Source organism: Nicotiana tabacum, chromosome 2 (genome assembly GCF_000715075.1).
Source record: "Nicotiana tabacum cultivar K326 chromosome 2, ASM71507v2, whole genome shotgun sequence".
Taxonomy (NCBI): domain Eukaryota; kingdom Viridiplantae; phylum Streptophyta; class Magnoliopsida; order Solanales; family Solanaceae; genus Nicotiana; species Nicotiana tabacum.
In genome coordinates, this window is record NC_134081.1 from 10,050,115 (window position 1) to 10,069,677 (window position 19,563).

The window sequence follows — 19,563 nt, forward strand, 5'->3', positions numbered from 1 at the left end:
AAATAAGAATTTTTTCTCCCTTTCTCCATATATCTCTTAACTTAGTTTTCCTTATTCCATATTGTTACTTTGAGTTATATTTTATAACAGAATCAAGTTTAATTCCTTTTCAAACTAATATATTGTTCTGCACCTTTCTCTTTCATTATAGCTAGCAGAATTGTCAATACAAGGCATCTCTTATATTTCAAGAATAGTCAAGTTAAAAGATGGCCTTCCACAAAACTGCTCATCTAATACCACTAAAAGCTCGTTTCCATTTTCGATATTGAAATAATCTAGTTACAAGATCCAATATTTCACTTGAATGTTTGTTTCAGATTACATTCCTAACAAACGTGACTCAGAATAGAAAAGAGTTCAATAACACTATACTCCATTTCTCTATATCAAGGAGTATCGATAATTTTCATGTATAACGGTGTAACAAGACGAAGTTTCTCATCTTGGTCATTTTCTTGCATATCGTGGAAATTATAAAAGTCACATTTAATCAACAACAACAACAAAACTCAGTTTAATCCTACGAGTGGGGTTTAAGGAGGGTAGTATGTATGCAAAGCTTAACCCTACCGGGTAAAGGTAGAGAGGCAAAAAGCCACATTTAATCAAGAATAAAAATATCAAGATCAGTATTACCACGAGAGCTTCAGACTCTTCCTTAGAACTGTTGTATCAAATGCCAAACCCCCTTCATTCATCGTTACCGATCCCCAGAAAACTCTGCAGCAAGTCGCATATAATGTCCAAAGTCACCACATGCTGTCAATTCACGGATATAATGTTTTTGTTAACTTTTTCTTTCTCTCATTTTTTTTTTGTGCATATCTGGAATTATTATATTAACAGGTGTTTATCAGCTTTGTTGACCACATGCGTACTAATCGGCCACCTTCTCCAAGTTTGGTATCACTTATCCTCCTTTTACCTTTTCTTTCAGATTCTGGTGAAGTTGGTTCCACAATTTTCACAGGTGGTTCAGGATTTCCTACTCCTATTGACGCTTCGATAACTTTATTCACCATTTCCAGGACTTCACTCATTTTCGGGCGTGACTTTGAATGTCTGACCAAGCAGCGGTTGGCGACAATAGAGAGCTTCTGAGCTGACCTTGAGATTTTACCTTCAAGCCTTGGGTCTAATATATGCTGAAATTTCTTAGAATCTGATATGTATGGTTTTACCCACTCTAAGAGCTTCTGCTCACTCCTAGGACGATTTCGATCTAATGGACGTCGACCAGTAATCAGCTCATATAGAAAGACCCCATAGCTCCACACATCACTCTTGGACGTGAGACGGCCAGTTTGAACATATTCGGGAGCTGCATATCCCATGGTTCCAACAACCTGATACAATAGATAGATAATATAATATGCTTACGTTGTTTCCAATAATACATAGAATTGATAAAAGATAACAAACGAAATAAAAGCTAGGTTGCTAAAGGGGGAAGAAGAGGCTTGGAAAGCATGCTAGGGACAAGGGGTGGTTCTAGTGTTGAATTTGCTTCTCCTACTCAGTCTTCTTATGTTTAAAGTTAAGGAAAATACACATTCACCACTAAATCTACCGGTTATCATTCAACATATTAGCGGAGGCGGACCCAGGATTTGAAGGTCGTGGGGGAGCTTTTGTACTCAACCAAAATATACTTTGTATATAGGGTATCACTACTAATATATTACTATTTTTTAAAGATATGTACATGTATACATGAAATTTTTACCGATCTTTCCGGGCACCGGTGACCCCTCTCTTTACAACATAGGTCCGCCTCGGAACATATAGGTCGAACACGTGTAGAATTATTTCAAGGACTAATTAACTAGATATATCAAACCTTATCATCTGGTCAAATGACAAAATTGATGAAAAATAGATTCAATTACTTAGACACAGTACCTGGTGCAAGTGAAATATAGAGGTTTTACTGGATTTTGACATAATCCTTTACTAAAGGAGCGTATGTTATTAGGACAATAGTTTGCTAAATAGACACTGGACCGAAAATGAAGTCATGCAAAAGTCAATGTGTCTGGACCCTTTTTTTTGTTAAAAAGTAACAGGAATAAAAAATAAAATTAGTCGGAGGACTATCTTTAGCAAAGAAGTCCAGTGAAGACTTTAGGTAGATTAGAGTTGATCATTTCAAGAAAACGAGTTAGGTCTATGCAGAGGCGGAGCTAGGATGTTAACTTTATGGGTTCTGGATTTAGAACGACGACTTCAGGTACCGATAACTGGGTTCTAAATTCAATATTTGTGCATATTTATTGAATTTTTTAATACAAATACACTGTTTGAGAAAAAGTTATTGGGTTCGGCCAAACCAGTACTCGGGCTCCTAGCTCCACCCCTGGGTCTATATGAAAGTCTGTCAATATCCTAGTATCCTACATTAATTAGAAAAACTAATAAACAAGCAAGAATAAGTGAAAAAGACCAAAGGAAAAGATCTTGTCAGCTAATATGTATTGAGATGCATGCCAAGAAGTTATGGGAGCATACCGCAGTTGACACATGGGTTAGACCCTCAGGAGGTCCCAACCTAGCCAGTCCAAAATCTGATAACTTTGCATTCCATCGCTCGTCCAAGAGAATGTTTGAAGATTTGAAATCTCTGAAGATGATCTACAATATGGAAAAAAAAATAAAAAATAGAGACAGCAGGCTTAAGAACGATAGCTGACTCGAAACATTTACAACTTGATCCAACAAAAACAAGATACAAAGGGGCTGAAGTGCCTTTTGCTAGTTACACATTTACACCTTTTATATAGGTATAAATAGCTAGCGGCAAAAGTACCTGAACGTCCATTTCCTCATGTAAGTAAGTTAAGCCACGAGCAGCATCTTGGGCTATCTTTAACCTCATTGCCCAGGAGAGAGGCGTTTCTGACCTAGCTGACAAATGGTTTTCGACACTTCTGTTAGGCATGTATTCATACACCAAAAGGCGCTGGATTCCTCTCTCATCATCTTCTGCACAGTAGCCAACCAATTTGACGAGGTTTTGGTGTTCAGCCACCCCAAGAACATTGACTTCTGTCACCCACTCTTTGTGGCCCTGTTGTATAGAAGCAAGAATAGTGCATTATTCTACAAATTGGGACTAGACCATAAAAGTTTTTGAATAAAAGAGGATCAATCAATCAACTAACTACAGCTCAATCCCAAACCAGTAGTGTATTCCACTCTTTTTGAGGGTAAATAACAAAAATATAGAGCAGCTCCACAAAACGCCAGTGAAGACAAACAATGATGTTGATCTTGGAGTAAGAAGAGTAGAAGTTCAGTATCACTCTGCTCAAGTCACATATAAGATGAATGCAAGCATAAGAAAATGTGTCTAGACATTAGACATCTTAAAACAAAGGGAAAAATAAACCCTTTTCTATTAGCTATTCATATTTTTGGGTATATCCGTATATGTGAAAGGTCATATTATTGGACAAAACCTCCATTTACAGCAAATTTTCTATTCAAGCAGTAAAAAACAATCCAAAAAGAATACCAGTCAACAGATCACCAATCACCCATCTACACTGAGAAGAAGGATTCAATAGGGCAAACCAAACAACTATCTTTCGAATTATTCCTCAACCATCAGAAGATTTACTCACCAGCGCAATGTAAGCAACCAGTGGTAGTCACCAAACCATATTAATTGGAGCTATCACATGTTGGAAGAAGTAGTTGGACAGTTTTAGTTAACCAACTATAGAGGTTCAGCACTTTGCTGTCCAAAATTCGAAGGACTGGACTCAGCCATCTACAGTTTTTCAAATGTGTAGCTCGCATCTCTGGTCATTCTCTTAGCCATTTAGATGGGGCGAGTACATCACTATACCTCAAAAAGAAAAACAGAGGATATGTACATAAGAAAGGACATGTTTAAAAAAAAAAAAATCACTCAAATCCATGGGCTTTCATGTGCACAGTTTGATCAAACATTTTGATAACATCAAGCCAACTCAATTAGTATGTATAGATGTCGTTGTGGCTCTATAGATGTACTAACATTAAAGTTAAAATATTTCCCTAGCGACTTCGTACTGTAGAGTAGTTTGCTTTGTTCTTTCAAGTTTTTCTGTCCTAAAAATTTTTGCAAAAGTTTTCTAATATAGCTCCGTACCAGGCTTAAATGGCAAGAGAAATGAATGAAGTGTGATCCTACAAAGTAGTTTTACTAACAGCAAAATACCAACACCTAATAAATAGATAAATGTCAAAGTGCAAGATCCTAAGTTTTCAAATACACCTCCGTACGAGGCTTAAATGGTAAGAGAAATGAATGAAGTGTGACCCTACAAAGTACTAACAGCAAAGTACCAGCATCTAATAAATAGAGATATCAAAATGCAAGATCCTAATTTTTCAAATACATAATTATTCGAGCTTAAAAAAAAGAAAGTAGTTACCTGTAATCCTCTCCTACCAAGTTGTTTTACAGCCACATCAATCTTTCTAACTGAATCCTCACCACTCTTTACAGTGGCCTTATATACACATCCAAATCCGCCTTCCCCAATCTTGGTAGTACGGTTGAAATTCTTCGTTGCTGATTTCAATTCTGAGAATGTAAATACCCTGAGATTGGAAGGCCTATCTGACAGGCTTGGAAATTGGCTCCTTCCTCTGGACTCTGTGCTGGTATCTGATGCATTCTGAGAGCAGGACTCAAGGCGCGAATTCCTAAATTCGCGATCGGATAGAACAGAAGAGGTGGATAAAACGGAATTTGAATTCACTGTCTTAGGTTCTTCCTTCTTGTCGCCAACGTAGAACTGAAAACACTTCATGTCCTTCAGTATAGTACTTAAATACGCTCCCTGCAGATTCAAATCCAGAATGGAACCTTAATATCAAGTAACACATGGCACGTATTTCTGTACATCATATTTAGGAATTCTAATTACATGACCATATGCAAAATACATATAAGAATTTAAGGAACAGAAAACGTCACATGCCTTGTTAAAGTAAAAATAAGGACATGATAAAGAAATAGACAAAAATATGATAAATAGGCAGAAGACTGACCAACCAACCAAACTCATGGAAATGCAAAAAGAGAAATCATTAGTAATAAATCAATTCTCTCCTACCAAACCAAATGACAAATGCAGAAGCGGAGCCAGAATTTCAACGACGACTTCAAGTACTAAGTTCTAAATTTAATATTTGCACACATTTAATGAATTTTTTAACACAAATACACTGTTTGAGCAAAAGCTACTGGGTTCGGCCAAACCCGTACTCGGGCTTCTAGCTCCGCTCCCGGACATATGCTCCATGGTTCTCAAATAAAGAAAGAATTGCCCTAAAACCCTTGAAACAGAAACAACCACTCAATCCCAAACTAATTGGTTTGCCTATACGAAATCTCAATAGCCATTATGTTGCATTTGGACCACAAAAATGAACCAACTGCCCCAGACAATACTTTAAGGACCGAATGGCCATAGATTTTGCCAAAATAAATTTGGATTTTATTTGGCAAATACATGTTTGGCCAAAGATTTTGCCAACATTTTGGCAAAATCCCAAATCCCAAAACCAGCTCAATAGCTAGTTTTGGGCCAAAATATCACCATTACATTTTTTAAAAATTACCCCAAACTTTTGTATTTTATGAAAGAGCCCACCATTTATTATTTTGTAATAATGTTGCTTCGTCTTCTCGGTGACCTGATGGTGTATCATGTAATTCATTATAAAAATGATAATTTTGTATCAAATTTATTTATGTTCAGAACTATGGTTTGCGATAATATAATGAATGTTATTGATAACGCTGAAATTTTTTAGCTCATTTGCTAAAACTTCAGACTAACCATGCTTAAGTTTTTATCTTGCAGTATGTAATTTTCTAAAGAGTTTTTGCTAATGCATGCTGAAGTTATTTAGTTCATTTGCTAAAATTTCATACCAAAACATGCTGATGTTTTGTAACAAAGTCTACAGTTTTATCGTGAGTTTTATCCGAAACTTCAGTCTAAACAAGCTGAAGGTTTTTAGTTTATTTGCTAAAATTTCAGCCTAAACATGCTTAAATTTTTGTCCTGCAGTTTGTCAATAATCTTTTATTAAAGAAGGGCAAAATCGTCTTTTCAAAATGCTTTTAACAAAAAAAATGGGTACGGATGCAAACGAAAAAATAAAACGGGTATAAGTTAAAAAGGGGCGGCCAAATAGGGCGCCCCATGCAATTTTTACGATAAAATAATGTGGATTATATACTCAATATTTCGTATTTTAAATTTGCTCCTGAAGAAGTAACACAATTGAAATTTCCTCCTGAAGTAGGAAAATATTTTGAAGCAGTATCTTTATGTGCTTAAACAAAATAATGAGCTATTCAAAGTTATTTTTGAAGCACATTTTCATTCCCTGGAGCGAATGAAAAAATACCACAACTCACCTCCTGAAGAGGTAGAATAATGGAGGATATAAATATTATTTTTGTAGCATAAAGATCATTGCCACACGTACTTGTTGTACGTAAAATATCTTGGATAATTTTATTAAGTATCATTCTAAGGCAAAAACATTCTTGATACAAAATGACTATGTATAGTGATTGCCGTATTGATACAAAATATTCAGATGTTAATGATATTTCTCCTTGAAGGAGATATTTGTCACAAAGTTAGTAGTAAAAATATTAAAATTTTTAATTTTCGTCATTTATAATTTTAGAATTAGCTTTATATTGTTCATTTGATTATGATTTTCTCTCATGACACCAGAAGTGTCTCAGCAATATTTGGTAGTACAACAAAAGCTCCTAAAGAGCTAACTGTTTGTCTAGAAGACACATGACACAAGTAGTGTCTGAATAATATTTGATTGTGGACAATAAATGGAAGGCTCCCGAAGAGCTTATTTGTCATTATTGTGGTCAAAACATACGTTATGATAAACCGAAGTTTACTAATACATATGACTATCATACTGAGACTACAAATAATTGAAAGATTGAAAATCTTCATGTTTCCACAATCATAAGGGGTAAATATGTATGTGAGAAGATACCTGCCTTATTCTTCAAATTTGTATTACATCATGTATCACAATATACCAGAAGTTTACTAATGCAAAAGCAGTCACAGTAAATCAAAAATTTACCGATACAAAAGTAGCCACAGTAAATCAGAAGTTTACTGATACAAAAGTTTATGCCATAGTAAACCAGAAGTTTACTTAGAGATAGCACATGACATGATAAACTTGAAGTTTTCATTTGCCATTTTTAAATGAGCTATTTGAGAATTCAGACAAGCATATACTGAAGAACTAGAAGATTCTTTAAGAATGCTCTTGTGTTACTTGTTCTCATAATAACTTGATTATACCACCTAAAGTTGGGACTAAAATCTCCGAATTCTGAAATATATAAAAGGTGAATATGGGGCCATTCACCCATCATATGAACCACTTATAGATGCATATATAAGATGGTTACATATATGTTTATTGTCAACCTGCAGTTTGGCATTTGAAATTGTCTTTCTCAATTAAGAGCATAATTTTCAGATTATGAAATCAAGATAGTTCATCTTGATGATGCTGGTTTATATCCAAGCTAGTTTAGCATTGAATACCTTCTATTAATGGCTAAACTATTGCTTATGAGAACAAAGTCTCATGTGTTGGTCTAAGATTTTCTAAATTGTATACAACAACATTTGTATGCATCAGACCAACAAAATATGATAAGTCCTCCCCTCACAATTAGTTTAGGATTAGAAACCAATTTTTTTTACTATCTAATAACTTTTGATATGTGGTATATGATTAATTTCTCTACCACAATGCACAAAGATATGTTTCTCAAAGAAGATTGAGGATATGGGTTAGTTTTTCTAACATTTGGGGGGTGGAATAAACAGCTCCAAAATATGCTATATGAATCGAATTATCATTAATATGATCCTCACTTAGAAGATAATTCAAGTCAAATGCCAGAAGCATTTGCTGATCCAAAATTAAATATCATATTTTAGCTGCAAATGCTCCTATTAAAATTAAAGTCCCTGAAGGATAAAGTTTACTGCACGCATTAAGCGTAGTAAACCGATCGGTTCCAAAATTAACAATCCTTGAAAAATAATAGGAGCAAATGATCATAATAAGGAGGAAATAAGCTCTGGAAGAGCCCACGACATAACATTTCATGAAACTTCAGAAGAAGTTCAAGTACCTGAAAATAAAGAAAGTGATGAGATCTCAACAAGTTATGTCGCTTGCGAACTGATACGAAATGATCGTCGACGATATATTTGATACAATATAGTGCACAATATTGTAAAAGATTGTGAGGATTAGACATGTAGTCCAGACACCTGAAGATGTCATGGCATTTAAATATAATTCATGACTTATATGACTCATTTGATTAATTCTATATGAAGATCCCTGAAGGATTTAAAATGCCTGAAGCAAATTTAAAATCTCGGAAAATGTATTCAATCATATTACAAATATCTTTGTACGGTTAAAAGCAATCTGGGCGCATTTGGTATAATCGCCTTAGTGAATATTTGTTGAAAGAAGGTTATATAAATGATGTTATTTGTTCATGTATTTTTATAAAGAAAATGACATCATAATTTGTTATACTTGCTGTTTATGTTGATGACATAAATCTTGTTGGAACTCCAGAAGAGCTCCAAAAGGCAATTGAATATCTTAAGAAAGAATTTTAGATGAAAGATCTTGGAAAGACAAAACTTTGTCTTGGTCTGCCAATTCAACCTTTAGCAGACGGGATCTTTATCCATCAATCTGCTTATACATAAAGGGTCTTAAAATGCTTTTACATGGACAAAGCGCATCCATTGAGTACATCAGTGATTGTTTGATCACTTGAAGTGAATAAGGACCCGTTCCGACCTCCAGAAGAGGATGAGGAACTCCTTGGTCCTGAAATACCATATCTCAGTGCAATGGGTGCACTTATGTATCTTGCTAATTCTACAAGTCCCAACATAATATTTTCTGTTAATTTACTATCAAGATATAGCTTTTCTCCTACACGAAAATATTGGAATGGGATTAAGCATATATTATGATATTTAAAGGGAACTCTTGATATGGGTTTATTTTATGCTAACAAAGGTAGTGTAGATCTTGTTGGTTATGCAGATGCAGGTTATTTATCTGATCCTCATAAAGCTCGATCTCAAATCGGGTACGTATTTACATGTGGAGGTACTATCATATCATGGCGCTCCACAAAGCAATCTATTATTGCTACTTCTTCAAATCATGCTGAGATAATAGCTATTCATGAAGCAAGTAGGGAATGCGTATGGTTGAGATCAGTGATTCATTTCATTCGAGAAAAATGTGATTTGGAATGTGATAAAAGATCCACAATTTTATACGAAGACAATGCTGCATGCATAGCCCAATGAAAGGGAGGATTTATAAAAGAGATAGAACGAAGCACATTTCACCAAAATTATTCTACACACTTGATCTTCAGAAAAATGGTGACATTGATGTGTAACAAATCCGTTCAAGTGCCAATCCAGCAGATTTGTTCACTAAATATTTGCCAACTTCAACTTTTGAGAAGATGGTACACAAGATTGGAATGCAGAGACTCAAATATTTGAAACAAGGTTTTCATCAGGGGGAGTGAAATATGCAATGTACTCTTTTTTCCTTACTAAGCTTTTTCCCATAGGGTTTTTCTTGTAAGGTTTTTAATGAGGCATCTAAAAATGCGTATTACTAAATATATGTACTCTTTTTCCTTCACTAGGATTTTTTCCACTAGGTTTTTCCTAGTAAGGTTTTAACGAGGCACATTATCTTTTAATGAACATCCAAGGGGGAGTGTTATGAAAATATTATATTGTGGATGTCCATTCATTACTCCACTATAGATAATCTTCCTGAAGAAGATTATCCATTTAGTACTCTGTTGAAGTTTATCTACAAACAGCTGATGCAGGCAGGTTGCAAGCAGCTCAATGAAATGATTTGCAGCAGCTTTTTATTAAACAGGTAGGTTACAAGCAGCTCATGCAGACAACTTACAAGCAGCTAAAGAAACGCCTTGCAGCTGCTTCCTGAAAAGCCTCGCAGCTGCTTCCTTTCTTCTATAAATAGAGGAGTTTTCAGTTCATTATCTACAGAAGTTTGAAGTTGAATAAAAATTTCAATCTCCCTCTATACTTGTCTTCGATTTATTTACTTTTGAAGTTTTAGCAAATGAACTAAAAAACTTAAGCATGTTTAGTCTGAACTCTTAGCAAATGAACTAAATAACTTAAGCATGTTTAGTCTAAAATTTTAGCAAATGAACTAAATAACTTCAGCATGTTTAGTCTGAAGTTTTAGCAAATGAACTAAATAACTTCAGCATGTTTAGACTGAAATTTCAAATAAAATTCATGACAAAACTGTGGACTGCAGGATAAATAACTTCAGCATGCATTAGCTAAAACTTCAGGACGTGGTGTTGCAATTCCACTGATATATTAGGTAAAATTCACTTACTTTAATATGATTACAAATATAAGTTTATAACCTTACTGTTGTACTGAATAAAGTTTAATGACCCGACACAAAATTAACTCTATTAACAAAAATACTAAAACAATTTTCCCAACGCCTGAAAAAAGAGAACGATAAAAATTACCGAAGAATACAAGTAACGGAATGTGCAACATAAATCACATATATATTGCAAAGGAATTGAATACATACGATAATCCTCAACCGACTTTGGTATAATTGTTGAATTTTCTGTCATTTTCAGACCAAAAAATTAACACTGTACGTACTGTACATTCATGTGTCCACTCAAACATCTAAAACCATAATCATGAAAAAATTAAAATCAAAGATAATACATTAACATGGAACAACTTCATGCTACATTAGCTTCAAGGTGAAACAACTTCATGCAAATGTGATTCTAAAGATGAATCTGGACAAGTTTTTGTTGTTTTATAAAGTTGCTGAGAGGAGAGAAGAAGATCGTTTTATATCTTTTGTTAGAGGTGTAATTGTCATATTATTACGGATTTTTTGTGAGATGGCTACCAAATCAATAACTTTAAAAAATAGGGTACATGTTAAAAGGTGACACAAATATAGGGAACGACCGCAAATCCACCTATTTTATCGAATTAAATTCGATAAAATTTAACTGCTTACACCGCCACTAACCAATGCGAGAGTCTGATCTAGAATTCTAAACTACTAGCCAATTGCCTAGTTTTTGGCAGCATTGACAACCATCCTAGGTGGAAAGATGACCATGAAATCATTTCAATAAGGAACAATACTTTTAAAAAGGTTAATCAAACTTTTTGATTGAAAAACTATGTAAATGGCTTCTTGACACGAATGGTCTAGTCAAAAGGTCAGCAATTATGCTGAGGTACTGATATGACTGGGGTATTAAAACCATGAATAAATACATTTTTGCACCTAGTCATCTGATATTTGAATGATGACAACTACCAAGAAAAGATTTGCATGAAAGAGCAGCCAATGAAAGCAAAATAGTGATACTACTACTTTGTTTCTATGGGGCTGAGTTAAAGTTCTGGAAATCGGCAGTATTTTCACCGACGAGATTTAAAAAACAAAATAAGTAAATACACAAAGAAACTAAAAGAATTTAACATCTAATATATATACATTAAAAAAAATTAACCTTTTATATATATATATATATATATATATATATATATATATATAGTGTACTTTGAAGGGGAGCCTTGGCGTAATTGATAAAGTTGTTGCCATGTGACCATAAGGTCATGAGTTCGAACCGTGGAAACAGCCTCTTACAAAAATACAAGATAAGATCGCGTACAATAGATCCTTGTGGTTTGACCCTTCCCGAACCCGCACATAGCAGGAGCTTAGTGAACCGGACTGCCTTTTATATACAGTATAATTTTCGGCTAAACTCCCTTCCGTCCACCTACGCCCCTTGAATACAGGGGTACTTGTTAACTTTTTCATCCCGAGTAATATAGTACTGAGTATTCTTTCTTCCTTTGGTTGACATACCAAAACACGAGGTAAATCACCAGATTCCACTCAAGGAAAGCAACATTAATTGTGTAAGAGTTCACAAGAACATTAAACAAACAAGTTCACAATAAATTAAGCTGAGGTTTGAAATTTTTGAATGAAATATCAAATTATGGTGGATGTCCACTCCATGATCTTCATCTCAAATGCCTAATGACATATTCAATGACATATTTTTTTTATTTTTCATGTCTATATAAAGGCCTTATAATAGATATGAAAATATACACAATTGAAGAATAAATAAGAATTTTTTCTCCCTTTCTCCATATATCTCTTAACTTAGTTTTCCTTATTCCATATTGTTACTTTGAGTTATATTTTATAACAGAATCAAGTTTAATTCCTTTTCAAACTAATATATTGTTCTGCACCTTTCTCTTTCATTATAGCTAGCAGAATTGTCAATACAAGGCATCTCTTATATTTCAAGAATAGTCAAGTTAAAAGATGGCCTTCCACAAAACTGCTCATCTAATACCACTAAAAGCTCGTTTCCATTTTCGATATTGAAATAATCTAGTTACAAGATCCAATATTTCACTTGAATGTTTGTTTCAGATTACATTCCTAACAAACGTGACTCAGAATAGAAAAGAGTTCAATAACACTATACTCCATTTCTCTATATCAAGGAGTATCGATAATTTTCATGTATAACGGTGTAACAAGACGAAGTTTCTCATCTTGGTCATTTTCTTGCATATCGTGGAAATTATAAAAGTCACATTTAATCAACAACAACAACAAAACTCAGTTTAATCCTACGAGTGGGGTTTAAGGAGGGTAGTATGTATGCAAAGCTTAACCCTACCGGGTAAAGGTAGAGAGGCAAAAAGCCACATTTAATCAAGAATAAAAATATCAAGATCAGTATTACCACGAGAGCTTCAGACTCTTCCTTAGAACTGTTGTATCAAATGCCAAACCCCCTTCATTCATCGTTACCGATCCCCAGAAAACTCTGCAGCAAGTCGCATATAATGTCCAAAGTCACCACATGCTGTCAATTCACGGATATAATGTTTTTGTTAACTTTTTCTTTCTCTCATTTTTTTTTTGTGCATATCTGGAATTATTATATTAACAGGTGTTTATCAGCTTTGTTGACCACATGCGTACTAATCGGCCACCTTCTCCAAGTTTGGTATCACTTATCCTCCTTTTACCTTTTCTTTCAGATTCTGGTGAAGTTGGTTCCACAATTTTCACAGGTGGTTCAGGATTTCCTACTCCTATTGACGCTTCGATAACTTTATTCACCATTTCCAGGACTTCACTCATTTTCGGGCGTGACTTTGAATGTCTGACCAAGCAGCGGTTGGCGACAATAGAGAGCTTCTGAGCTGACCTTGAGATTTTACCTTCAAGCCTTGGGTCTAATATATGCTGAAATTTCTTAGAATCTGATATGTATGGTTTTACCCACTCTAAGAGCTTCTGCTCACTCCTAGGACGATTTCGATCTAATGGACGTCGACCAGTAATCAGCTCATATAGAAAGACCCCATAGCTCCACACATCACTCTTGGACGTGAGACGGCCAGTTTGAACATATTCGGGAGCTGCATATCCCATGGTTCCAACAACCTGATACAATAGATAGATAATATAATATGCTTACGTTGTTTCCAATAATACATAGAATTGATAAAAGATAACAAACGAAATAAAAGCTAGGTTGCTAAAGGGGGAAGAAGAGGCTTGGAAAGCATGCTAGGGACAAGGGGTGGTTCTAGTGTTGAATTTGCTTCTCCTACTCAGTCTTCTTATGTTTAAAGTTAAGGAAAATACACATTCACCACTAAATCTACCGGTTATCATTCAACATATTAGCGGAGGCGGACCCAGGATTTGAAGGTCGTGGGGGAGCTTTTGTACTCAACCAAAATATACTTTGTATATAGGGTATCACTACTAATATATTACTATTTTTTAAAGATATGTACATGTATACATGAAATTTTTACCGATCTTTCCGGGCACCGGTGACCCCTCTCTTTACAACATAGGTCCGCCTCGGAACATATAGGTCGAACACGTGTAGAATTATTTCAAGGACTAATTAACTAGATATATCAAACCTTATCATCTGGTCAAATGACAAAATTGATGAAAAATAGATTCAATTACTTAGACACAGTACCTGGTGCAAGTGAAATATAGAGGTTTTACTGGATTTTGACATAATCCTTTACTAAAGGAGCGTATGTTATTAGGACAATAGTTTGCTAAATAGACACTGGACCGAAAATGAAGTCATGCAAAAGTCAATGTGTCTGGACCCTTTTTTTTGTTAAAAAGTAACAGGAATAAAAAATAAAATTAGTCGGAGGACTATCTTTAGCAAAGAAGTCCAGTGAAGACTTTAGGTAGATTAGAGTTGATCATTTCAAGAAAACGAGTTAGGTCTATGCAGAGGCGGAGCTAGGATGTTAACTTTATGGGTTCTGGATTTAGAACGACGACTTCAGGTACCGATAACTGGGTTCTAAATTCAATATTTGTGCATATTTATTGAATTTTTTAATACAAATACACTGTTTGAGAAAAAGTTATTGGGTTCGGCCAAACCAGTACTCGGGCTCCTAGCTCCACCCCTGGGTCTATATGAAAGTCTGTCAATATCCTAGTATCCTACATTAATTAGAAAAACTAATAAACAAGCAAGAATAAGTGAAAAAGACCAAAGGAAAAGATCTTGTCAGCTAATATGTATTGAGATGCATGCCAAGAAGTTATGGGAGCATACCGCAGTTGACACATGGGTTAGACCCTCAGGAGGTCCCAACCTAGCCAGTCCAAAATCTGATAACTTTGCATTCCATCGCTCGTCCAAGAGAATGTTTGAAGATTTGAAATCTCTGAAGATGATCTACAATATGGAAAAAAAAATAAAAAATAGAGACAGCAGGCTTAAGAACGATAGCTGACTCGAAACATTTACAACTTGATCCAACAAAAACAAGATACAAAGGGGCTGAAGTGCCTTTTGCTAGTTACACATTTACACCTTTTATATAGGTATAAATAGCTAGCGGCAAAAGTACCTGAACGTCCATTTCCTCATGTAAGTAAGTTAAGCCACGAGCAGCATCTTGGGCTATCTTTAACCTCATTGCCCAGGAGAGAGGCGTTTCTGACCTAGCTGACAAATGGTTTTCGACACTTCTGTTAGGCATGTATTCATACACCAAAAGGCGCTGGATTCCTCTCTCATCATCTTCTGCACAGTAGCCAACCAATTTGACGAGGTTTTGGTGTTCAGCCACCCCAAGAACATTGACTTCTGTCACCCACTCTTTGTGGCCCTGTTGTATAGAAGCAAGAATAGTGCATTATTCTACAAATTGGGACTAGACCATAAAAGTTTTTGAATAAAAGAGGATCAATCAATCAACTAACTACAGCTCAATCCCAAACCAGTAGTGTATTCCACTCTTTTTGAGGGTAAATAACAAAAATATAGAGCAGCTCCACAAAACGCCAGTGAAGACAAACAATGATGTTGATCTTGGAGTAAGAAGAGTAGAAGTTCAGTATCACTCTGCTCAAGTCACATATAAGATGAATGCAAGCATAAGAAAATGTGTCTAGACATTAGACATCTTAAAACAAAGGGAAAAATAAACCCTTTTCTATTAGCTATTCATATTTTTGGGTATATCCGTATATGTGAAAGGTCATATTATTGGACAAAACCTCCATTTACAGCAAATTTTCTATTCAAGCAGTAAAAAACAATCCAAAAAGAATACCAGTCAACAGATCACCAATCACCCATCTACACTGAGAAGAAGGATTCAATAGGGCAAACCAAACAACTATCTTTCGAATTATTCCTCAACCATCAGAAGATTTACTCACCAGCGCAATGTAAGCAACCAGTGGTAGTCACCAAACCATATTAATTGGAGCTATCACATGTTGGAAGAAGTAGTTGGACAGTTTTAGTTAACCAACTATAGAGGTTCAGCACTTTGCTGTCCAAAATTCGAAGGACTGGACTCAGCCATCTACAGTTTTTCAAATGTGTAGCTCGCATCTCTGGTCATTCTCTTAGCCATTTAGATGGGGCGAGTACATCACTATACCTCAAAAAGAAAAACAGAGGATATGTACATAAGAAAGGACATGTTTAAAAAAAAAAAAATCACTCAAATCCATGGGCTTTCATGTGCACAGTTTGATCAAACATTTTGATAACATCAAGCCAACTCAATTAGTATGTATAGATGTCGTTGTGGCTCTATAGATGTACTAACATTAAAGTTAAAATATTTCCCTAGCGACTTCGTACTGTAGAGTAGTTTGCTTTGTTCTTTCAAGTTTTTCTGTCCTAAAAATTTTTGCAAAAGTTTTCTAATATAGCTCCGTACCAGGCTTAAATGGCAAGAGAAATGAATGAAGTGTGATCCTACAAAGTAGTTTTACTAACAGCAAAATACCAACACCTAATAAATAGATAAATGTCAAAGTGCAAGATCCTAAGTTTTCAAATACACCTCCGTACGAGGCTTAAATGGTAAGAGAAATGAATGAAGTGTGACCCTACAAAGTACTAACAGCAAAGTACCAGCATCTAATAAATAGAGATATCAAAATGCAAGATCCTAATTTTTCAAATACATAATTATTCGAGCTTAAAAAAAAGAAAGTAGTTACCTGTAATCCTCTCCTACCAAGTTGTTTTACAGCCACATCAATCTTTCTAACTGAATCCTCACCACTCTTTACAGTGGCCTTATATACACATCCAAATCCGCCTTCCCCAATCTTGGTAGTACGGTTGAAATTCTTCGTTGCTGATTTCAATTCTGAGAATGTAAATACCCTGAGATTGGAAGGCCTATCTGACAGGCTTGGAAATTGGCTCCTTCCTCTGGACTCTGTGCTGGTATCTGATGCATTCTGAGAGCAGGACTCAAGGCGCGAATTCCTAAATTCGCGATCGGATAGAACAGAAGAGGTGGATAAAACGGAATTTGAATTCACTGTCTTAGGTTCTTCCTTCTTGTCGCCAACGTAGAACTGAAAACACTTCATGTCCTTCAGTATAGTACTTAAATACGCTCCCTGCAGATTCAAATCCAGAATGGAACCTTAATATCAAGTAACACATGGCACGTATTTCTGTACATCATATTTAGGAATTCTAATTACATGACCATATGCAAAATACATATAAGAATTTAAGGAACAGAAAACGTCACATGCCTTGTTAAAGTAAAAATAAGGACATGATAAAGAAATAGACAAAAATATGATAAATAGGCAGAAGACTGACCAACCAACCAAACTCATGGAAATGCAAAAAGAGAAATCATTAGTAATAAATCAATTCTCTCCTACCAAACCAAATGACAAATGCAGAAGCGGAGCCAGAATTTCAACGACGACTTCAAGTACTAAGTTCTAAATTTAATATTTGCACACATTTAATGAATTTTTTAACACAAATACACTGTTTGAGCAAAAGCTACTGGGTTCGGCCAAACCCGTACTCGGGCTTCTAGCTCCGCTCCCGGACATATGCTCCATGGTTCTCAAATAAAGAAAGAATTGCCCTAAAACCCTTGAAACAGAAACAACCACTCAATCCCAAACTAATTGGTTTGCCTATACGAAATCTCAATAGCCATTATGTTGCATTTGGACCACAAAAATGAACCAACTGCCCCAGACAATACTTTAAGGACCGAATGGCCATAGATTTTGCCAAAATAAATTTGGATTTTATTTGGCAAATACATGTTTGGCCAAAGATTTTGCCAACATTTTGGCAAAATCCCAAATCCCAAAACCAGCTCAATAGCTAGTTTTGGGCCAAAATATCACCATTACATTTTTTAAAAATTACCCCAAACTTTTGTATTTTATGAAAGAGCCCACCATTTATTATTTTGTAATAATGTTGCTTCGTCTTCTCGGTGACCTGATGGTGTATCATGTAATTCATTATAAAAATGATAATTTTGTATCAAATTTATTTATGTTCAGAACTATGGTTTGCGATAATATAATGAATGTTATTGATAATGGTACTGTTGGGTATTTGTGATAGTTTTTAGAACTTGTGGGCATACGTCATGTTTATGTTTTTCCAAAATAAATTTGGAAAATATGTTTTGAAAACTGATGTCCAAACACATTTTCATCTTCAAACCAAACTTCACCCAAATCAGATTTTTCAGAACAAATTTGGGAATTTATGGCCAAACGCTCAGATTTTTCGGAACAAATTTGAGAATTTATGGCCAAACGCTAGCTTAATCATCAATCATCAATACATAGAGCTAAACCAGAAAACTGAAGCATAAATCAAGCAAAATAAAATAACCCAAAATGGTAAAATTACCAGAAATGAAGAAAACCCACCATCTACAGGGCACAAAGATTCAATCTTTTTCAGTCCTTGGATATACCGAAATGCCCAAAATTACAGTTCCTGTGAATTAAAAACCCCATATTCAACTTTATACTTTGACTGTCAATAGACACAAAAAAATGGTACTCAAAATCTTGAAAAAAAAACTCACCTTTAGGCTGCTAAATCTGAAAGAACAGGATAAATTTTATCTGAATATGTTTATAAGTGGCAATATTATTTGGAGTTCAATAAATTTCATAAGGAAAACACAGCTCCAATAAGAGGCAATCTCTGTTCAAAGATGGCAAAGACTTAGAATGACTTGAAAAGTCTTCACACGGCAACATTTGATCAAACAAACTAACAAAACCGTACCCCACATAAGGAAAGTTTTCTCCAAACAGTATGTTCACACTGTATTTTCAAGAAAAGTTTGACACAATTGTTTAAATTTACTCATCAAAATGTATGCTAATAATAATAATAAGATGGAATTTGCACAGTGGTGGGAATGGGACAGTATCACATTTTTTTAGCCCCACATGCAGAGAAAATGTCTTTCTTTTGCACAAGAATGGGTATTTGACTATAGTTGGGGAAAATTTAAAGTTGAAAACCGTATGTAGTGTGATTAACAATATTATATTATTTGGTATTGTTACTTTAAAAACTATTATATTAATGTTTGTTTTGATTGTTAATTTAAATTTTATTATATCGTATTGTTAAATTTATTATTATATAACAATAAAAAAATTCCTTTTATGTAACGACTATATACGGTACAAACCGGTCTCAAGGAAACCACACGTGTCAAAGATGATCACCAGATACAAATCGGTGGTCGGATAAGAGACAATTCAAGATATGACCGTTACAGAAACGTTACAGAAACTCCAAGATTACTCCGGCCTTTATTACCCTTTATCATTCTTTATCACCTTTTAATTACCTTTTATTATAGCATTAATATCGGTAATTAAGGGAGCATAATTTGTAATCATGCATCCCATAGCTCTAGTGTGATGACCTGATAGGTCATTTTGAGTTTTACCCTTAATTTCCGTGTTCAGAGACCTCGATTAGCTCTGTTAAGCATTTTTTAATTTGCGTGCACAGTC

General features: G+C 34.9%; 2 protein-coding genes across 8 annotated transcripts; both read right to left on the minus strand.

Moving 5' to 3' along the window:
• Positions 1–437: 437 nt before the first annotated feature.
• Positions 438–13,093, minus strand: LOC142161677 (serine/threonine-protein kinase PCRK1-like). 4 transcript variants are annotated; one of them, XM_075230471.1, is made up of 6 exons: positions 12,953–13,093; positions 4,425–4,835; positions 2,810–3,070; positions 2,512–2,634; positions 2,334–2,396; positions 438–1,349 (listed from the first exon to the last, which is right to left on the minus strand). In XM_075230471.1, the coding sequence occupies exons 2-6, from the start codon at positions 4,803–4,805 to the stop codon at positions 843–845; spliced, it is 1,335 nt and encodes a 444-aa protein (XP_075086572.1). In that variant the 5' UTR covers positions 4,806–4,835; positions 12,953–13,093; the 3' UTR covers positions 438–842. The 4 variants fall into 4 exon arrangements, with proteins under 4 accessions (XP_075086572.1, XP_075086574.1, XP_075086580.1 ...); XM_075230473.1 differs by lacking the exon at positions 12,953–13,093 and adding an exon at positions 10,057–10,079; XM_075230479.1 differs by lacking the exon at positions 12,953–13,093 and adding an exon at positions 5,112–5,363.
• LOC107815728 (serine/threonine-protein kinase PCRK1) lies at positions 12,751–18,890 on the minus strand. 4 transcript variants are annotated; one of them, XM_016641345.2, is made up of 7 exons: positions 18,612–18,861; positions 18,451–18,520; positions 16,738–17,148; positions 15,123–15,383; positions 14,825–14,947; positions 14,647–14,709; positions 12,751–13,662 (listed from the first exon to the last, which is right to left on the minus strand). In XM_016641345.2, exons 2-7 carry the CDS (start codon positions 18,451–18,453, stop codon positions 13,156–13,158), a joined length of 1,368 nt encoding a protein of 455 aa, XP_016496831.2. In that variant the 5' UTR covers positions 18,454–18,520; positions 18,612–18,861; the 3' UTR covers positions 12,751–13,155. The 4 variants fall into 4 exon arrangements, with proteins under 4 accessions (XP_016496831.2, XP_016496832.2, XP_075086571.1 ...); XM_016641346.2 differs by having other exon boundaries at positions 18,431–18,520; XM_075230470.1 differs by lacking the exon at positions 14,647–14,709 and having other exon boundaries at positions 18,431–18,520; positions 18,612–18,890.
• Between the last annotated feature and the right edge of the window lie 673 nt (positions 18,891–19,563).

Bases quoted from the DNA above. Each gene is read 5' to 3' on its own strand.
- LOC142161677 (XM_075230471.1), bottom strand. From the start codon at position 4,805: ATGAAGTGTTTTCAGTTCTACGTTGGCGACAAGAAGGAAGAACCTAAG. The intron at 3,071-4,424 runs GTAACTACTTTC...TCTATACAACAG, and splicing joins TTGGTAGGAGAGGATTACAG to GGCCACAAAGAGTGGGTGAC. The intron at 1,350-2,333 runs GTTTGGCCGAAC...CTATTGTATCAG, and splicing joins AGCTAGGAGCCCGAGTACTG to GTTGTTGGAACCATGGGATA.
- LOC107815728 (XM_016641345.2), bottom strand. The intron at 14,948-15,122 runs GTACTTTTGCCG...TCCATATTGTAG, and splicing joins ATGAGGAAATGGACGTTCAG to ATCATCTTCAGAGATTTCAA. The intron at 14,710-14,824 runs GTATGCTCCCAT...TAATTAATGTAG, and splicing joins TAACCCATGTGTCAACTGCG to GATACTAGGATATTGACAGA.